A 21,708-nucleotide genomic window follows, 5' to 3' on the forward strand; every position below is an offset into this window, starting at 1 on the left:
TGGTGGTACTTTATAATTTGCAAAAGTATTGACCATTTCTACTATTACTAATTCTGATTTTATTTTTATAGTTTTTTTCAATCTTGTTTTAGTTTATAATATTCTTTTTTGCATGGATTATTGTATATAAAATCTTTTATCTGTTTGTCTTTTTCTTTAATATAATTTTTCAAATCCTCAAAAACTTCTTTTATTTCTACACTTTCTGTTGTTTCTAAATATCTTTTTAATTTTTCAACTTCATTCTCCATTTTTTCTTTCAACAGCTTTAATTCTTTTAAGTCATAATATGGTTTTAAGACATTTATAAATTTTTTAAGTTTAGCTCCAACTTGTTTATATTTGTTCTTATTTCTATCCTTTTTATTATAAGGTCATTAATTTCGAACTGAAGGTTATTTAATTCCCTTTTATACTCCTTTATTTTACTTTTTAATTTTTTTCGCCCTTTTTCTTTTTATTTTGTTTTCTGGTCTTTCAATCTTTGTATACTTCATTATTTATCTTAGAATTTCTGCAAATTCTATCGTTGATTCATCACTATTTTCTAGAGATTCTATTAATTTTTCTAACTCTTCAACTTCTCCTTTCAATTTGTCATAGATTACTTTTAGAGCTTCAAATGCTCTTTGATTTATTTCAGAAAACTGTAAATAATTCAACCGATTTTCTCTTTCAAATAGCTCTTGTTTCTTGTCTTGATAGGTTACATATATTTTTTCTTTATTTATTGTCATAACTTAGTGTTTAGGGTTTCATTTAATTTTTCCACCTTTTTTGTTAATTCTTTTATTTCAGAAATTTCTTCTTTAATCTTTAACTTAGATAAACTTAAAGGGCTATTAATTTTAGATTCTCTTATTTGAAAATTCGATGAAACTAATTTTCCTGATGGTTCTTTTAATAATAGAAATGGGTTTTCAATAGCTTTATATTTTGGTATTTCTGTTTTTACGATTTTCTGAAATAATTCATCAACATAAATTCTTTCTCTGTTTTTAAATATTATACTATGATGGCTATTTGTTAAAGCATAATTTATTGCATATGTAATTGAAAATGGTTCATCATCTTGTTCCATTAGATTCTTTCTGTGAAATTTATAAGCTAAACTTATAGATCTTCCAAGATTTTCAGTTGATAATGGTATAGCGTATCCAAGATGGGCATTGAATTTAACATTTACGTTTGCCAAGTTTCCATGAACAATTCCAATTATTTGATCTATTGGGTCATCAGTAATTCTTTTATCGCAGATTGCTAAGCTTATTGGTGAATTAATTCCTTTCATGTATGTAGATTTGATTAAAACTTGTATAGTACTAATATGGATCCATCCAATTTTAGATCTTTTTTTGTTGATCCTTAATTTTCTCAATCTGTTTACTCAATTCTTTATTATTTATCAAAGCTATTTCAAGTTCTCCATTGGCGGATTTTATCTTTATAGGTGCTTCAAGTTGAATTTTTCCATAGTATATTATATTTTTTCTATTAAAAACTTCTTTTAAAAGATTTTGTTTATTAAAATTTTCATTTGATTTGAGATTTAATTCTGTTTTTAGAACAGCCTGTTTTTCATTATCTAATAAGGCAGATAATCTATAATAATCAGATTCTTCCGTTAATTCTAAACTTTCTAAATAATTCATAACTAAGAGATTAGGATAAAGGCGTACCTTTCTGGAGAAAAACTTCCTTTATTTAGAATATTTTACATAAGATGTTTTTGTCTCCAGAGGGGAGATTGTAGATACTAACTCCAGAGGGGAGTTTAGAATTGGTTTTTCATAAGGGAATTCTTCTTCAAACTATAGAATCGCCTTGGCAGCTTCCTCCTTGCTCTCCTAGCATACGAGTACTCTTAGCCTCCTGCTTTCTATTGTCTGATGCCTTCTACAATTGCCTAAGCAATCTATTTATAATGGTTGGGTCTGATGGACAATTCCCATCCTTACCCTTCTTATGACGTCATTGCTTACGTCATTGTTTATTATCTTGCACCAGCTACATTGTTGGTGCTCTATGACCTAAGCGCTTACGTCATTATGCAATAATGTCGAGAGAGATGCTTTAGATGCGCTGTCCTCTTCTTTTATGTGGGTGGATGAGCTGTCTTCTTCTTTTATCATGTGGGTGGATCCCATTTCATTATTGCTTTCTTCAGATATTTCTGAGACACACAGCTGGCACTTGTGGTCTTCTCTGTTTTTTTATCAAATAGCAGAGATTCCTTTTTATCCCTTCAGGGAGTTTTTCTAAGAGTCCGGATAGATTGTAGAATGCAGATTCAAACTCTACCAAGAGTCTCATCTCTCTTTCTTCAATTTCATTTCTTTTACTGGACACAAGCAGAGTATTTCTGCTTTTATAATTGATTCTTGTGTGAGATTCCCTTGTTATCTTTTGAGTTCTTTTGAATACCCTTGCTAGTGTGCTGGCTAGTCTTCCTTCATGACTGTAAATCATTAAGTCTTGAATCTGATCAATTGGTTGAAAATTTCTTGGAAAGACGGACATGAATATTACTTGGTGTGCTGGAACCAAGCATTCTTCTTCTTCATTAAAAATAGGTTGACTGTTTGTAAATTTTAGGGATATATCCCTTGGATTTACATTGTCAATCATATTTTTAAATCTCTTTACTGCATCAACAAATCCTACAGGAAACTCACTAATAATTTTTAGATCATTAAAAATTAAAATTGTATCAATTAATCCATATTGGAAAAACTGATAGGTGTCCGATGGGGAAGCATATGGAAATATAACCAGCTTTGTTAGCTGTTCTTTGGCAATAGGATAATATCCCAAAATTGCCCTTTTTTCTTCAGTCCAATTTAGGACTATGTTAAGGGTTTCTCTTAGATTTAATCTACAGACCCTTTTCTTTTCCTTGATTTCAGCCCTTGTAGGAATGTTTCTTATTATCCCTGTTCTCTGGGTTTGAATTGGAGCTTTATCTGCTCTTTTTAGGGTTTGCTCTGGATGGAGAGCTTCATATTCCCTGAAGGATTCCTTTGCTTCTTCCAATGTTAGAAATCCTCCTTTATAAATTATCCTTGATTGATGTGTGAATGGTGCTGCTTTTTCCCAGGCATCATATACTCCTTTCATGGGGCATTATAAATTACATAATATTTTTTATCTTGGGTGGATTTTTTAATGATTTCAGCAATTGTTTTATTTTCTGAAATTTTTTCTTCACCTGATTTGTCCACCATGCTTAGCTGGCTGAACTCTGATGGTTTTGCTTGTTGTGTTGATTTCATTGCTTCAATAGCTTTCTTGAAGGATTGGATCTGTGTCCTTATTTGCTGACAATGCTTGCATTTTTCGAGTTCTTGTTCATATTTTTGAATTTCTTGATCTAATGCGTTGTAGACGAACTCCATTCTCTCGTTAATGTATCTGCAATAACATTTTTGTCACCCTTAATATATTCAATTTTTATTGGATATTGTAACAAAAATAATTGCCATCTTACCAATCGTCTATGATTATAATCAACTTTTAAATTATATCGTATAAAACCTGTTAGGTAACTTGAATCTGTCCTTAATGTAAATTCTCTGGGTAGTAAATCAATTTTCCATTTCTTAAGAGATTTAATTGCTGCCAGAGTTTCCTTTTCATGAGTGGTATATCTCTGTTCTGTTGGAGTAAAAGTTCCTGAAATATACCTGCATAGTAATTCCTTTGGGGGATATTTAGAATCTAGTGATTCTTTTTCTTGTTCCAAGCTTTTTATAGCTTTCTTAGCTTTTAGACATCCTGACCAGGTTATGTCTGAAGCATCTGTTTCTACTATTAAGTAGTCATTTTCTTCTGGAATATAAAGTTTTGGAAGTTTTTCACATAATTCTTTAATTCTTTGAATTTGCATACTATCTTTTTCATCCCATTTCCATTCTTTTTTAGTACTTATTTTTGGAAATAAGCTTTTAGTGTATTCTGTTATATTCTTTAAAAATCCTTGATCAGAAATATAATTTATACACCCTAAAAATCTTTGTAATTGTTTTCTATCTTCTATTTTATTAGGAAATAAATTTACTTTTTCTAGAACATTTGGTTGAAGTTTTAGCTTTCCTTGAGTGGATAGAATTAATCCAAGAAACTCTATTTCTTGTTTTGCTATTCTTGCTTTCTTTTTGCTAAGAACTAATCCTTTTTCTTTACATCTTTCTAAAACTATTAATAATTTTTGAAGATGATCTTCTTTATCCTGTTTTGTAAAAATTAGTATATCATCAATGTGCACTAAAACAAATTCATTTAACTCCTTTAGATTTTCTTCCATAAATCTTTGATAAATACATGGGGCTTGTTTTAATCCGAATGGTAATACATTCCATTCATAGAGCAACACACTTGTTGATTCTTTTGTTGGGCAAGTAAAAGCAGTTAATTTCTTTGTTTCTTCGTCTAAACGAAGTTGCCAATATCCTGATTTTGCATCAAGAGATGAAAATCAAGTTGCTCCTTTGATTTTTTCTAAAATAGAATCTTTTCTTGGAAGTTTATGAGCATCACCAATAGTTGCTTCATTCATCTTCTTATAGTTAATAACCATTCTTCGTTTTCCCCTTTTAATTTCATTATTGTTTTCGACATAAAAGGCTGGAGCCGCGTGAGGACTTTTACTTAATCTTATAATTCCTTTTTCCAAAAGATCTCTACATTCTAATGAGAACTCTTCTCTATCTCTTGCGGAATAAGGAATTTTATTTGGAACATTTATCTCTTTTGTAGGGTCTTTTAATTTAATGCTTACTAATTCGTTATTTGTATTTTTAATGTCTAAAGGATTTTCAGCACAAATTTCATCCAGAAGTTCTTCTATCTTTGTTTCAAGCTTATTTTTTAGAATTTTTATCTGAAAGTATAAATTTAAATAACATGTCTCTAATATAGAAAATATTTTAAATTTTAGAATCTTATCTATAGTAGTGGTTGGTATTTTTATACGTTTCGATTTTTTATTTATTGAAGAATCGTGTGGAGCTTTTAAAACTATATATGTTAATTCTTGAATGAATGGATGATATAGCTTTAAAAAGTTATTTCCTATGATAAAATCTATTCCATAATCTAACATATATATAGATTATAATTTTGAATAAAAATTTCAACCATCTCTACTTTTTGGTCAATTTTATGTATTGATTTGTCAGCTATTCTAACTTTTAATGGTTTCTTTAATTTTTTCCAATCAAGTTTTATATTTGAACTAGCAAAGCATTGTGTTGCTCCAGAATCTATGAAAGCATTTATAAACTTTTCTGTTATTTTTATAGTAATAAATGTGGCATTATTACTCAATCTCTGAGTCTGTTTCTGATACATATTCAAAAATATAGTCTAAGTTATCATCAGATTCCTCTAATGGTTCCATAAAACAAGACTTAGCAATTTCTATTTGTTTAGTAAGATTCTTTTTATCCTTCTTTTTTGGACATTCATTTGCATAGTGTCCTTCTTCTTGGCAATACCAACACTTACAATTTTCTTTTTTATTTGGGCAATAGTTATTTTTTTGTCTTTTATTTTTATTGTTATTTTCCTTCCTAAAATACCTCTTTTTTCTCCAGTTTGGATATTATTTTCTTTTTCTAAATTGATATTTTCTTTTTCTTTGAAGGTTTTTATTAACACCATATTTTTGAGGTATCTCTTCATTATCCTGACAGCAGATTCTAATTATATTTGCAAATCTTTTTTGAGTTGCTTCTTGCATACAACGTTCTTTTATTTCCTCTCTTATTGCAGAGGTTGCTCCACCAAAATTATTTTCAATTGTCCCTCTATTTATTTCTCTTATAAATCTTCCCATTAGAAATTCATTAGCAGGATATGAAAGTTTTGTTATATACATACTAAGATAATGATTTTTATCTTCTTCTTTTAATTTGTAATAATGTATTCTATATTCGCATATATAAGATTCCACATTACATAGATCGTATATCTGAATATTAGCTAAATGGTTTTTTGCTTCTTGATATTCTTTATTATAGACTTCTTGTCTATGATCTATAATATTTTTTCCAAAAAATTCTTTATATAGATTCATCATTATATATAATATCTTGTCATAAGCTGTTGTTTTTGTTGCTAAATCTTCTATTATTTGGTTTTCTATTGATGTCATATAATCTCTTATAGTTCCTTTAGTATGAAACCCTATGTAATTCCAAATATCCCTTCCAGACAAATCACTAAGCTTTGGATTAGTAAAAGCTTCTAATAAAAAGGAATTCAACCAATTTTCAAAAATTTCTTTTTCATTCTTTTTACAGTCTAAATCAAGCATTCTTTCTCCTTCCATTTCCTGGATTTTAGGAACGTATTTTGATGGTATTTTTGTATATTTTGAATCTTTATTTATAAACCCTTTTTTAAAAGCATAATTATCAAAACCTGTTTCCCATTTAAATTGAGATTGATTATCTTTAGATGTTCCAGCTTCATTTTTTACTTGTATTGGAATTGCTGGTTCTTCGTCACTTGAATAATCTAGGATGTATTCTTCATTTTCTATATTTTCAGAATTTACTAATTCTTCTTCTATTTGAAATCCTTGTTCCATAATATTATTTTCTTGAGCCATTTTTAATTGTTTAAAAAGCATTGTAATTTCTTCTAATTTTTCCTCAATATTCATAATTTTAGTGGTAGTTTTACTTTTAAATCTGTTATGTTGATTATATTTTGAAATTTTATGGATACTAATATTTCTTCAAGCATATCTACTATAGAATTTAATTGTGGGTTAAAAGTATGATAAAGATATGGGGAATCATTTCCATGGTAACATTTCTTAGAAATTCCGTGTGAAAAATAAGTTTTTTCAGGTTTTTGAAGTCCTTCAATAAAACTTATAGTAAAATAAAGATTTTGAGAAAAATCATTTTGTATTGATTTTAAGAATTCGGTGTCATTACAGTTAACATTAGTTAAAATCATTAATTTTTGATCTATTAATTTTGATAACTTAATTATTTCTTCTCTTAAATATTCTAATTTACTTTTTTCCATTAGGTGACGCTTTTGTGAAGAGTTACGGTTTAAAGTAAAAAGTGTGACTTTAAAAAGTGTAGTGTAAACAAATCTTTAAATCTGTATGACTTTTTGATCTGTATACTAAAATTCACCAAAAATGAAAAGAGACATATGTCTGGTTTTGAATGATAGAAATTACTATAGATGCTTCTTATTTTACTGTATAACTGTTTTTGGTGAATTCAATTTTTTTTACGAGTATGTTATTTTCTTTAGGTTGAAATGGTGTTTATATATTATAAATAAAAATTTTAAAGTTTTATTTTAATAATAAATAATAAATAAATTAAAAATTAAACTTTTTTATAAGGTTTTTTGATAAATAATGAATAGATATGTTTGTTTTTATTGAAATAAATTAAATTATTAATTAAATATACTTGTATTATTATACTAATTATTTATGAGTACTGACAAATTATTATATTTAATTATTTATATTTATATATTTTTTATTATTTATAATTAAATTATTTATGATTATTTTAAAAGAGTACTATATTTAATAAAATTATTGTCTCTTAGATATTATTATGTGATATTATTAGACTAATTTTATATTATACATATACTATCTTACTATATCAAAAACATTGTTAGATTAAGTATGTATAACAATTTATTTTTATACGTGCATAATTTAATTTAATGATGTCATTTTTTAAATTAATTTTGCTTGCAACAAATACAAATATATTTGTTTTTATTGAATTAAATTAAATTATTAATTTAAATTATAATCATCTAAGTTTTAAATGAAATATTTTTATAATTTTAAATTTTAAAATTATTTGAATTAAATTAGATGAGTATATCTGAGATACTGAGTCACTAATTGTACATTGTGCATATCTCACTACTAAATTCATATTCTAGTTTTGCATGTGTCTCAAATATTGATACTCCATTTAACTCTTCTAACACATATTGATATCTCAGTACAAAAATGTGTTCAATTTTTAAAACTCCCTAATTTAATTAAAAAATCCAAACAGTAAACATTAAAATCTCAATAATTACATTTTTGAAGACAATTAATTTATATATATCTAGAATTAATTTTATCGTAATAAAATTCGTTGAAATTTCGTTCTTTTAGTTTAAATATATATTAAAATTTAATTAAAAACAAAATTAAATTGTCTTCACTCTTGAGAATAATTTTCAAACATTTTAAAAATAATAAATACAGAATAGAGGAGGTGACCAAATAGTCGAGGGAAAATAATTGAAACTTAATTGCAACAAAACAAAAAAAACTTAATTGAGTTGACTTGACAACAAATTTTAAACATTATTCTAATTTTTAACCATTGCAAATGAGATTAGACTAATTAAGATTGAGTTGGTTTGATATTTATTATTACATACGAGATATAAAAGCAGTAATTTATTAACTAATAAATTTTTAAATAGAATTAATTTTACAAGAAATTAATTTTTAGTTTATCGAATTAAGAGATATATTAAAAAGTAAAAAGAAAGTCATATATGATAAGAATATAATAATAATAAGAGCATTTAAATTTAAACCAATCTAAATTAAATTATTTATCTAATTCAATTTAAATTAAAAATCGACTAAAAATCGCATTAATTTAAATTGAAAAAAATTCAAAAAATAGTCCCTAACAATTATTTCGAAAGACAATGAGGCCCTTAACAAAAAAAATCAAGTCCACCTCCTGACAATTACTTCGAAAGGACAACGAGGTCTCTGTGCAAAAAAAATCAATGTTATTTTTTTTTGGCACAAGGATTAATCAATCTAAAAAAATCAAGGGCTAGATTGAGTGTTTTTTTTTCTTGGGGGTCTCGTCATTCTTTCAAGGTAATTGTTAAGGGTCAAATGGAGTATTCACTCATTTAAATTTGATTAGATTTTGATAATTCACGTAAATTAGATAGAATTTGAAATCTACTTTTCAAAATCTATTTAATTTAATTCAAATCACACATTATAATATAATATTTTATTTATAATATGTTTAATTTGTTATACATTTTTATTTTATTCATGTCTTATTATTATTTTGTGAATATTTTATGAATTTTAAGAAGATATTTATTTATTTTAATCAACTTATAATTTTGTTTTTATTTTTATGTTATTATTATTTTTTTAAAATACTATTAAGACTTATTATATTATTATTGGTTATTTGAGATTTAATGTTAAAATTTATTATGTATATTTATTTTTTTATAAAATTGTAAATCTAATTTAATCTAAGTCGTTTAAAATTGAATTAGATTGTCTAAAAAAAATACCTCTGTTAATAATTTGCCATTTTATTTTATAATGAAATATGTTGAGAGAGTAGATTGAGTAATTTATTATAAATAATGTGTCCCTACTAGTATTTGTAATATTTTTAATGGTTTTTGTTATCTTTTTATAAAAATATAATTATCTGTTTGTGTTTGTTTCTACTTGTTTTGGATCTTGAAACTGGTATTTGTAATTTGATTTACTTACAATGAAAAAGTCCATTTTTTATAGCGGACACTAAATGTATGGTCTTATTACGGTATTAAAAAAAAAATTGAATCAAAATAAATGATAAAGAGAAAGAGATGAGACAAAATCAAAACAATTTGCTGTATAAATGACCTTACTTAACTATAAAAATGTTCCAACGTGAATCCAACTTATCTCCGTTAATGGTTTTTGACTTTTTGTTGAGGTGGCTAATAGAATTGCTATTGGGACAAATAGAAATGTCTGTGGTAAGTGCCTAAGTGGTAACGAAAATTGGAGTTTCAGTAAAGGCTCAATTTAGTTTTTGTCTATTTTTAGGAAAAAGATTTTTGTTAAAAAAAATTTATTTTCAGTTTTTATATTTTGGAACCGTTAAAAGATTCATTAAATAGTAATAATAATTACTTGAGAAGATTTATTTGTATTTTAAATGAGTTTTAAATTTTTATAAAGTTTTTTTTAATAATATAATTAATTATGACCACTATCTTCTTTATCTATTATTATTATTATTATTATTATTATTATTATTATTATTATTATTTTATAACCATATTTTATTATCATTGTTATTTTGTTTCTCGTTATTAACTTATTATTATCAATACCAATATCATTAACATTAATGTTCTCTTATTTTATTTCTTATTTGATGTTATTTTTTTTTAAAAGTATTTGTACTGTAATTATTTTTACATTATTTTTAATAATAGTATTTTTCTACTTATCCGTTATCAAAGAAGAAATTTTCAAAAATAAATTTATTAATAATTTGTAAGAGTTTAAAATAATAAAATCGCTACAAATTATAAATAAAATTCTCACAAAATTAATTTTTGTTATTATTTAAATAATTTTTTAACCGTGTGTCACAAAATAAAAAATAAAAAATAAAAAATCAAAGTATTTTTTTTAAACAGAAGTCGTCTTATCTTTCGTAAAAATGGACAATAACCAGATGTTTACTAAAAATTGATAACATAATAACCTCTCACTAAGCAATATTTTCATCATTCTCACTCTAGTGTGCACGTGTTAATTTCATCGAAGCTCCTTAATCATTGTTTTACTTTTCTTCAAGCGATGATACAATGCTTGAAGTTCACCATTATCATCATTCTTCTTGCTTTTCTGTAAATTAAAGAATATCCACATCAAATCTTGAAGTACAATTGAAGAAGAAGCACTTCATTGGCTTCCTTTCCCTAATCTTCAACCGCATTATATATATATACACACAACATTCACTACCTCCATGTTCATTTTCCAGCACTCATACCAATTTATTCAGAATGCAGCTTCCAAAGTCCATTTCCACCTTGCTTTTCTTCATAATCTGCCCTTCCATTTTTTATGGTAATAATTACATATTTCAACTCTCTACTATTCCCAAACAATAGAAACAGATATATATTATTTCCTGTCAAATTTGTTTGGTTTTATAATACTCTTATAATCTAAAGTGTAATTGAATTTGAATATTTTACTTTGGACCATAGTTATATAAAATGCAATACGTCTTGATACGCGAATAGATACATGATACATCATATTGAAAATATTTATATAAAAAATATATTTATGACATTTTAGTATGTAAATGAATTGTAAATTAGTAAACTCATATAACTATGTTTCGGACAATAATACCATGCCTCAAATATAGTTTTGTGCATTACACACTAGGATAATCTATGATATAGATTTTATCATTTTAGCATAATTTTACATTACTAACTTGGATTAGCTTAATGCATCATACATCAAGTTAATCTCTGTATATTTAAGTGATTTCCATTTATTTTAATGTTACAACATGTAAAAATTTTGCAAAATTATTGGTTTGTTGAAATGACAAAATATATATAAATGCAGGGAATATTGTTATAGAAGCACATAATGCAACATTCTATGTGCACAATAAATGTCCTTTTCCAATATGGCCAGCAACTGCACCAAACAATGGCCAACCAATAATAGCAGATGGTGGATTCTACCTTGCTCCAAACCAAACCCAAAAGATCATAGCACCATTGACATGGAACGGTAGAATTTGGGCTAGAACTGGTTGCAACTTCAATTCGAATTGGAAACCAGCATGCCAAACCGGAGATTGCGACGGAAGACTAGCCTGCAAGGGGCTCATAGGCACGCCCCCTGCAACACTAGTCGAGTTCTCGCTCCAGGGCGAGAAAAAGGCTAGTTTCTATGACGTTAGCCTCGTTGATGGCTATAACATACCGGTTTCCGTGATGGCAAAGAATAAGGATCCTAAATGTTCAATTCTAGGATGCTTAAAAGAGTTAAAAAATTATTGCCCCCATGAGCTTGAGGTTTTGAACACTAGAGGAGAAGTTGTGGCTTGTAAAAGTGCTTGTTTGGCTTTTGATGTTGACAATTTCTGTTGTAGGAATGAATATGGTAGTCCAGAGAAGTGCAAGCCTAATGTGTACTCAAACATTTTTAAGGAGGCTTGTCCATATTATTTTAGTTATGCTTTTGATACACCTACTCCTTTGGCGAATTGTTTTTCTAAAGAGTACGTGTTAACGTTTTGTCCTTATGGGTTGGGTGATGGTGATAATAACGGTGATGGTAATGGTGGTAAGTACCAATCTGAGTAGAATTTTGATATGAATTTAAGAATTAATTTGTTAACGTATTTGTCTTGGTTATGTGTGGTGGTTGATTTCATCAGAATAAATCAAATTAATACTTATTGTTTGAAATATAGCAATGAAGTTGTGTATGTGGATCAATTCTAATGTTAAGATTAAAAGGGATATTGAATTTTATTGGTTGAAATTGTTGAAACTAATTAGTTGTTGCTGCTACAAAAGGAACACAGTTCTTGCATTTTTTTTAAATTTCACTTCTGGAAAAGCAGTTTCTTCTACTTTTGCATGTTGGCTTTTAAACACTCAATTATTTGTATTCTTTTCTCTTCATAAAAAGTGTTATGAAAAAACAAAACCTTAAACTCGCTATGTCAATATTATTATGTCTTGATCTGTATAAAATGTTATGTTGGTGAAGAAGTTATACATACTTATATTAATATGTCTTGATCTGTATAAAATGTTATGTTGGTGAAGTTATACATACTTACACCTATGTTGCTATGTATCATGTTATATGTCAGATATTATCATTGTTATTTACATGGATTTTTTTGGATAATCTATTTAACAATGTCTTAGTAAAAAATTAAAAATAAATAATTTTATAGGTTTTTCATTTTTTACTTGAAACAAATACAAATTTTTTTACTAATATTTACTATTTTCTTGAAATTATTTTTTTATTTTAAAATCTAAATCTGAAATCTCAAAAAAAGGGCTAAAAAAATAATTTTATAATAAAAAATTGACTAATTAAAAAATAATTTTCTATACTTATTTAATATATATAGTAAAAAAATTAATTAACGTTAAATTTATCATTTTTATAAATTCACTAATCTCATTCCTTGGAATACAAACATAAAAGATATTAAATAGGATGGAAAATTGGGCTGATAATGTTTTATGAAATAATAGAAACAAAGCTTAGAAATTGTTTTTGACCAGGCCCATAACCCAGTCACCCCTTTCCATGTTTAGGGTTTCTACGTTCTACTTTGCCGTCGAAATCCTCTTTATAAACCGATGCAGCATCTGGTTACAGTCACTCCCTCCAGGTTATGCTCTTTTCGTTCCTCCATATTTCTGTGCTAGATCCCCTACTCTTTCCATTCATCTTCGTTAGGTTACTCTATTTCGCTTCTTTCTTAATCGTGTGTTTGTTTTCAATCAAGTGATGAGAAAATAAAACTGCAACAATATGAAATGGATTCAATCCATGATTACCTGTATTTAAGTCTCTGATGATTTAATCGCACCTTTTTGTTTCTCCTATTCAGCTTCTTTTTTATTATTATTTTTTTTTAAACTTTTGTTTTCATGAATTGAAAGCTAAGAGACATGATGATTTTTATATTGGTCCGTGTTTCTGAATTACCGTGACCGACATCTTTTTCCAATCTCTGATCTCTATTAGCGAAATAACAAAGCGTATTTCCCTTTTTCCCCAAATCTTAGGGTTTTGAATTTTACATCTCAAATTCAACTAGTCTGAACCTTCAATTAGTGGTTGCTCTGTGATTTCTTGCATACATTGCAGTATACGCTATTCCGATTTAACGTATGAGTAGAAATTTTATTGCGTATGAGAGCTACTACTAATTTGCTATATTGTTCTATCCACAATTGTTTTTTTTTGTTTTTTGTTTTGTTGAAATTTTCAGCTGAAAGTGAGTAATAGATTCGTGTTCTGCTATGACGAACTAAGAATAAAATTCACATGTCAGACTTCAGAGATTTTTCAAAAGTCAATGAGAATGATAATTCTTCACTGAGCAGAAACTACAAATTTATTTAGTTTTATTATTTTTTAAGAAATTTTGGAAAATTTTATTGACGGGAGATTTCTCCGAGGAGTCTCATACATAATTGAGAGCAAACTTAATTGGTGTTTGCATAGTTCTCAAGTAACCGTCAGAAATCAATGCTAATCGGCGTCGACGGCGCTGCCCTAACGGGTGGCATCTCCGCCGGGGGCTGTCTCATATTCCATTGCCTTGTGGAGCGGCGTCGCTGCCTTTACCATTTGGGACTGGCCATGAGACATACATTTCAATTTATAAATTTTTTTAGGTTATATAATTTAGTAAAGTATACTTTTTTTTTCTTAAGGAATGAATTTGTTTTCAAAAATATTTTTGATTGTTTAGTTATATTTAATTTTATCTTTTTAGATTTGTGTCAAAATTATAGTGAATTTTAATTTCATGTAAAATGATAAAAATAAAATTTAAAATTTTTAGGGATAATTTTAAAACTTGAAAATATAATTGAAAACGTTAGTGTCAGATTAAATTTTAGGGTATTTTCTAATATTAGGGACAAAATCCTATAATTTGTTTTCGAGTATACATAATGTGATATAATGTATCGTTTCTAGATATTAGTAGATAATGGTATCAAATTGAATTTAGTTATGCATATGCTTAGAGTAATTTATTATATATTCTGGTTTATCAATTCTATATATCAAAATTAGTCACCAATACAATTCACATCAATATAGAGTTTTGTAAATATTCTATTGGCTTGCAGGATCTTTATAGTAATGGTTTTTATAATTTATCTAAAACCGTAGAGATAAAATTATCGTAGAGAAATTCGTTTGCAATATTTGTAAATTAAGTATAATAGCATTGAAACAAATTGTATGATAGTATGTACATTTGTTGTATTTTGTTATTAATGCAAATTCTATTAAATAGGGCTATTTTTTCACGTTGAGGCTACTGTTATATTAAAAAGGCAGGGTTTAAGGTCACATCTGCTCCCTGGCCAAGTATAGCTCGGAATTCTTTTTCTTCTTTGCCTCGTGAGTATGTGAAATCTCAATTGTCATGGTATCATGTTTGTTGTGGGGGCAGAATGATTTCTCTGGACGTTGGTTGCGAGGCTGCTCATGTATCTAGGATTAGTATGTTAAGAATAACATTTTAGCTTCGATTTGGAGTAAGGCTTTAAGTGTGAAATAGATTTCTCCGAGGTTCATGCTATTGTGTGAGCAATTGGAAACACCCTGGATATTATATGGAATTAAACGTTTGTCAATTTTTTTGATGGAAGCATAGAGGTTAGACTCTGTCAACTTGGTTCCAAATGTTGTTACTAGATACTGATATACATAATCCTTTATTCCTGCATGTAATTATGAACTCATGAACCATAAATACATAAAGAAAGACATTAAAATGTGCAATAATTTATACAAAAAACAAGGGTGAAACTCAACTAAGCAGTTTATTATCCTCTCTTTAAAGTTCAAACTATGTGTATTGGAAGTTGACACACAAGATTGGAACTTTTTTCCTCTTTTTGGGTCAAGCTATGAAGCTAATGCAATGCTTATCAGTTTTCTAATTGTCCTCTAACAACTTAAATTATCAAATCTTTAAAGATCAACTTCTCTATTCATTTGTTATCTCAGTGCTGCTGTTAGTCCAAACTGTAGGGTGATGCATCAAATTCAAATCTCTGCATAAGAGACATGTCAAATTCTCATCCTCAATGGGCAGGTTAAGATTCTTTTTGAGGTTGTAACTGGTCTATTTCTGTGCATACCTCCTCCAAATGCTGCTTACCCTGTAGGTTTCTACCTGGTAGCTCGTTTGTTGGGCGCCACTGAGTATAAGAACACTCCAAGAATGATGTTTGAACAAGAATGTCATTGACCACATCAAATGAGTTTTCTTTGCGTTTGCTCTGAACTAATAATCTTGCCACTGTTAAAATCCTTGTTTGTTTTCATTTGTTCTAATGCAAAGAATAACTTTGGGTTAAACAAGCAACCTGGTGAATGAGAAATCTGGCTCGAAGTATGTCCGCTAAGAAGACTTGATGCTAGCAGGCTTTCTGCTATATATTTATGGTTAGGATCTTAATTGTCATTTTAACTGGTGAATTTCTCATCATTGTGATTTTATATCTTGAAGAATTTGAATGAAATTCTGGGTATTCGAGTCTCTATCATGAATGATGAAGTTAGCTTTTGTTTTGTTCGATAAAGGAAGATCAACAGGCCTCACTGTTTTCATCGGCACTTAGAACTTCTTCACCTGTATGAGAAAATTTGAAGAGAATTAAAATGTAACTAGAACTTGTTTCTTGAGTTATTGTTGTTGTAATGGCACCAAATGAGATGTCTGATCTCTTTCTCACTGGAGATGCTGGGTCTTACCTGTATAATGCAGGATCAATAAGGTTGCGTTCTTGTATTCTGTTTGGTTATAAATTAGAACAAATTATGAAAATCTAATTTATTCTCATTTTTTTTTCATTCAAAAAATTTGAGATGAAAAATATAATAATAAAAAATATAATTATGAAAAATTAACAAAAATAATGAAAGTAAATAAAAAATAAGTTGTGTCCTTTGTAAAAAATAAAAAATAAGTTGTGTTCTTTGTTAGTGTTTCCGTATCCTTCCGGCCAGGATGTATACAAAATACACTAATTCAGTATCTATAAACACATTGTCTCTGTCTATATCTTTTCTGCCAAACACAATTTTGTGTCTCTGTGTCCATGTTTTAGTATCCTGTCTTTGTAAACAAACACAGCCTAACAGACACAAGACTTAGTTGTTCTACGATAACCATTGTGTCAGCCTTAGAGCTTCCTCAACACTGATCAAAATAAAAGAATGACTAAGCAATTGGTTTAGATGCAAAATCTAACAATGAAATTTAGAAATATTTACATTTTGATTCAGGCCGCCAAGCTGGATGGAAGTGCTATTAGTATTTCCCGATTGATCAATGCGAATGATTTCTGTATCACTGTTTCTCTTGTCAAAATCTGGAGAAATGAAGTGCTATTAGTATTTCCCATGGACGTTAGACTCGCTGAAGCATTGATTTCTTTCGTGCAATTTGGGACTTGGTGTTGTACTTGGGGAAGAAGGAAACCCCAATGAGTTCCCATACTGCTGCCTTCTGCTAATACCAAAAGGCATGAAGGAATTATAACCAAATCTAAAAAATAGAACGAAAGGATGGATGAATCATGAAATACCGTGAACATATGACAAATGGCCTCACTGTGATCTGTGCAAACACCGATAGCACACACCAGAATAAAAAAATTTTGGTCTCTTTAGATCCAATCTCCATAAAAATATCATAAAAATAACGGTGCTAGCTATGAGGCTGACTCGTGCAGCATATTAAGAATCATATGGTTTAACCAGTTGAGTTAGGCCTCAGCTGCGGATAGAACGGTTACTTGTGATTATCGTGCATTGTGTTATGGGCTAAAAGGGGCTGATGGGCTGAAAAGGGCTACTCACAAGGGAAAACAAAAAAACAAGGCTGTCCCAAGGGCTGGGCCTAGGAGAAAAAACATATTGGAAGTAGAGGTTGGACCCACTTTGGGCCTCACTCCTTTGGCTGATAGACACGACCCGGTTTGGGAGGGGAGTCCGAAGCTTCTTCTTCCTCCTGCACAGCAACTTCGGGACCTGGTTGGGGCGAGCTCCCTTGAAGGGGTCGCTGACACCCGCGACGGAGACAGCAATGGTGGGAATCGGGGAAGGCGCCTGGGCCGTGGTGGGGATGGCTGTGTCCGAACTGTTGGAGACGCTGGAGATGGCAAAAATGACGGGGCTGGCCTTGTCGGTGGGGAAGCCGTCTTACCAGGTCGGGTTCTAGACGATGACGCAAGTGGTGGTGTGGATCGGAGGGTGGTGGATGTTGGGGTGATTGGCGAGGGGCACGATGTTGTGGTGGAGGGCGAGCTGCAGCTGGCTTTAGCCACGGAGATTGATGCGGCAGCAGTATTCGGGGAACAAATGTTGGGCTGAGGACTAGTCGAGGGAATGTGCTGGACCACAGTGGAGGTATGGGACTGTTGGATAAGCTGTGGAAGTTGGTGGAGGTCCCGGACCTGGGTAGGGTGACTGTGACAAAGAGGATGAGGTCAGTGACTCTCAGTGCTTAGAGGACCAGATGTTGGAAAACAAACTGACCTGGGAGCTGGCGAAGGAATCAGGTGCTGTGTTGTACAATGAAGAAGACACATAATGGCAATTTTTCAGGCTCAGAATGAAGAAATAGCACAGAGGAGAAAATTGGCGAAGCAAAAGGCGAAGATGAGGCGTTGCAGATCCAAAACTAAAAAATAGGTGTGTACTAATAGTTCTAAATGACTTTTAGTTCTTGGAATGTTAGGGGTTTACGGAATGACGGGAAGATGGGAATGGTAAAGGATTTAAAAAACAAACATAACTTAAGTTGGTAGGTTTAATTGAGACTAAAAGACAGGTTGTGACGAGACTTGACGTTGAAAGGATTTGGGGGTATGTTGGGACTGGATGGCAATATATAGGGTCGGATGGTGCATCCGGTGGTCTCTTGATGATATGGGATGAAATATTTTTTAAAGTGAATGACTGCTATAAGGGGGGAAGGTGTCTTGTTAAAACACAATTTCAACTGTACTTTTTTCTTTGTCTATGGTTCACATAGTAGAGAAGAGAAGAGTCATGTGTGGGAGGAGTTGAGTTACATTGCTGGGTTGTATCAGGTCCCCTGCTATTTCATGGAGGACTTTAATGAGATAGTGAATATGGAGGAACAGAAAGGCACTGTTAGTTTACCTCTGTCTGTAGAAAAATTCAAGATTTGGATTCAAGACATGCACTTAGTGGATCTGTCGCTTACAGATCGCAAGTTTACATGGTTCCGAAGCCGTTGATGCAGTCGAATTGATAGAGCTATGGTTAGTATAGAATGGTTGGAAGAGTTTCCTGAGACTCAATTAAGAGGTGGTCATAGGGGCCTGTCAGATCACTGTCCTATTATTGTGGAAGATAAAATAATGAGGGGTGGTCCTAGGCCTTTTCGGAGCCTTGATTCGTGGTATACACATCAAGGCCTTCTTAGAATGGTTAAGGAGGAATAGAGAGGTTTAGGGGAGTTGCAGTTCACAGATAAGTTGAAGGCGTTAACGGGTCCTTTGGAAGGTGGCATAAGGCCAACTTTAGTGAAATGGACAAGAAGATCTTGAAATTTGAGGAAGAGATAAAAAAGGTTGATGATTTGGTAAGTAATGGAGTGTATGATAAAACCATCGAGGCTAGAAGGAAGGCGTTAGTTACTTGTTGTGAGAAGTGGTACGCAAGGAAAGAAATTCACTGGAAGCAAATGTCTCGGTCTTGGCAAGCAAATGAAATGGACAGAAACACAAGGTACTTCCATATATAGCGTTGGCAAGAAGGAGGAATAATCAGATTGATACCCTAATAGTTAATGGTAGACTGGTAAGGAATCAAGTTAGAATAAAAATAGCTATTAGAAAATTTTATAAGAATCTGTATCACCAGGAGAGTTCTCCTTTGTTGGGGTTCAAAGATGGTCTGTTGGAGAGGATAAATGAGGAAGAATCTATGGCCTTAGAGGTAATGCCATCGGCTGAGGAAATTAGAGAGGCAGTGTGGGATTGTGAGTCATCAAAAGCGCTAGGCTGTGATGGGTACAACATGAATTTTATTAAGAGGTGCTGGGATGAGATTGGGGCTGAATTTACGGCAGCTGTGATGGGGTTCTTTCAGATGTCTAGGCTACCGGCAGGTTCCAATATTACATGGGTTGCATTGGCTCCTAAGTTTATTGGTGCGAATGAGATTAAAGATCTCAGACCTATTAGTATAGTTGGCTGTGTGTACAAGGTTATTTCGAAGGTATTAGTTAGGAGGATGAGAGCAGTGATGCCAGGGTTGGTAGAGGAGACTCAGAGTACTTTTGTGAAGGGTAAAAAAATTCATGATGGGGCTCTCATAGCGTGTGAAACAGTGCACTGGCTTAAAAGGAGGAAAAAGGAGGTAGCCATTATCCAGTTAGATTTTCAAAAAGCATATGATAGAGTCAAGTGGAGCTTTGTGGATATTGTGCTGCAAAAGATGGGGTTTGGGAACAGGTGGCAGGCGTGGGTTATGGAGTGTGTGACCACAGCTTCTATATCGATCTTGATCAATGGTTCGTTATCAAAACCGTTTAAAATGGAAAGGGGCTTGAGACAAGGTGACCCACTTTCTCCATTCTTGTTTGTGCTGGTTATGGATGTTCTGCATCGAATGGTTGGTGAGGCAGTCAGGAACGGACGTATTTCTCTTTTAGTAGTTGGTCGAGACCGGGTGGAGCTATCACACATGCAGTTTGCTGATGATAGTATTCTGTTTTGCCCACCAGAAGATGAGACTATAAAGAATTACAAGTGGTTGCTACGATGGTTTGAGTTGATGTCAGGGCTCAGTATCAACTTCAAAAAGTTCAGTTTGATTCCAATCAATTGTGAAGAGCAGTGGGTACAAAATATGTGTAGGCTGTGGGGTTGTAAGGAAGATACTCTGCCTGTTAAATACCTTAGAGTCCCCTTAGGAGCTAATCCGAGGCTGGTTAAGACTTGGAAGCCTATCATCGACAAGGTAGAAGAGAAACTAAGTCTTTGGAAAGTCAAGGTGCTAAGCAAAGCGGGAAAGTTGGTGCTCATCAAATCAGTCTTGAACAGCTTGCCAGTGTATTATTTAAGCTTATATAAGATGTCGCAGGCAATTGCTAAGAAGTTGATTTCTTTACAGAGAAGATTCCTATGGAGTAAGGAGGATGGGAGGAATGGTATGGCATTGGTGAGATGGGAGTTGGTGTAGGCCCCTAAGAACTTAGGTGGGTTGGGGATTGGAGATGCTATGATTAGAAACATTGCACTATTGTTTAAGTAGTGGTGGCATTTTGCTAAGGAAGAGTGCCCGTGTTGGAAGAAGGTGGTCTGATCCTGTAATGATCTGAGGTCGAATGAGTTACTGTCCACTCAAGTGCTGCCATCTAGAGGAGGCCCATGGAAGGATATTTGCCATCTACAAATTAAGGAGCAGCATATAAGGGATAAGATGATTACAGGCCTGGCTATGGAGCTTGGTGATGGACGACGGACTTGGTTTTGGGAGGATGTTTGGTTACATTGTGGATCCTTGAAAGATCGGTTTCTCAGGCTCTTCTCTGTTACAAACCAATGTGGTTCGGCTATTGGGGATTGTGGGTTTTGGGATGGGTTAGAATGGGTTTGAAACTTCCAATGGAGGCGAGAGCTTTTTCAGTGGGAGTTAGACCTTCTGAGTCAGTTACATGAGGCGTTGAGACCGGTCAGGCTAGTGATTAATAGGGAGGATAAAGTTGTGTGGAAATATGATAGACTTGGTATTTTTTCGACTAACTCCTTTGTGCAGGTGCTACAAGAAGGAATGCTACCAGAGGATGTAACAAACTACAGTTTCACGAAGTCTATCTGGAAAGGTTTGGTTCCACCAAGAGTGGAGCTGTTTGCTTGGTTTGTCCTGGTAGGCAGGGTGAATACCAAGGAACGGCTCAGTTGGTTCGGGATTATTTGCCATGATGATAAGAGTTGTGTTTTATGTTCTAAGGATGTTGAGCAGGTCCATCACTTGTTCTTTGGCTATGATTTTGCTTGGCAGGTGTGGAGTGCATGGTTATCTGTGTTTGACCGGCTCTGGTCTTTTCTGGGGTTGATGAAGGACCATTTCCTAAGTTG

The 21,708-nt window shown here is 31.3% G+C and overlaps 1 protein-coding gene and 4 non-coding genes across 5 annotated transcripts; all 5 read left to right on the forward strand.

Moving 5' to 3' along the window:
• The first annotated feature begins 10,825 nt into the window (after positions 1-10,825).
• Positions 10,826-12,226, forward strand: LOC130958015 (pathogenesis-related thaumatin-like protein 3.5). Its single transcript, XM_057884888.1, has 2 exons — positions 10,826-10,903; positions 11,423-12,226. Exons 1-2 carry the CDS (start codon positions 10,840-10,842, stop codon positions 12,169-12,171), a joined length of 813 nt encoding a protein of 270 aa, XP_057740871.1. The 5' UTR covers positions 10,826-10,839; the 3' UTR covers positions 12,172-12,226.
• A 1,110-nt stretch (positions 12,227-13,336) lies between these two features.
• LOC130959323 (small nucleolar RNA Z199) lies at positions 13,337-13,418 on the forward strand. Its single transcript, XR_009078414.1, has one exon. It is a non-coding gene; the product is annotated as a small nucleolar RNA Z199 (small nucleolar RNA).
• Positions 13,419-13,504: 86 nt separating this feature from the next.
• On the forward strand, positions 13,505-13,579 carry LOC130959757 (small nucleolar RNA SNORD18). The gene has a single exon (XR_009078824.1). It is a non-coding gene; the product is annotated as a small nucleolar RNA SNORD18 (small nucleolar RNA).
• Positions 13,580-13,679: 100 nt separating this feature from the next.
• On the forward strand, positions 13,680-13,762 carry LOC130959324 (small nucleolar RNA U54). The gene has a single exon (XR_009078415.1). It is a non-coding gene; the product is annotated as a small nucleolar RNA U54 (small nucleolar RNA).
• Positions 13,763-13,855: 93 nt separating this feature from the next.
• On the forward strand, positions 13,856-13,950 carry LOC130959326 (small nucleolar RNA R64/Z200 family). The gene has a single exon (XR_009078417.1). It is a non-coding gene; the product is annotated as a small nucleolar RNA R64/Z200 family (small nucleolar RNA).
• The last annotated feature ends 7,758 nt before the right edge of the window (positions 13,951-21,708 follow it).

The sequence above is a fragment of the Arachis stenosperma genome, chromosome 10 (genome assembly GCF_014773155.1).
Source record: "Arachis stenosperma cultivar V10309 chromosome 10, arast.V10309.gnm1.PFL2, whole genome shotgun sequence".
Classification (NCBI taxonomy): domain Eukaryota; kingdom Viridiplantae; phylum Streptophyta; class Magnoliopsida; order Fabales; family Fabaceae; genus Arachis; species Arachis stenosperma.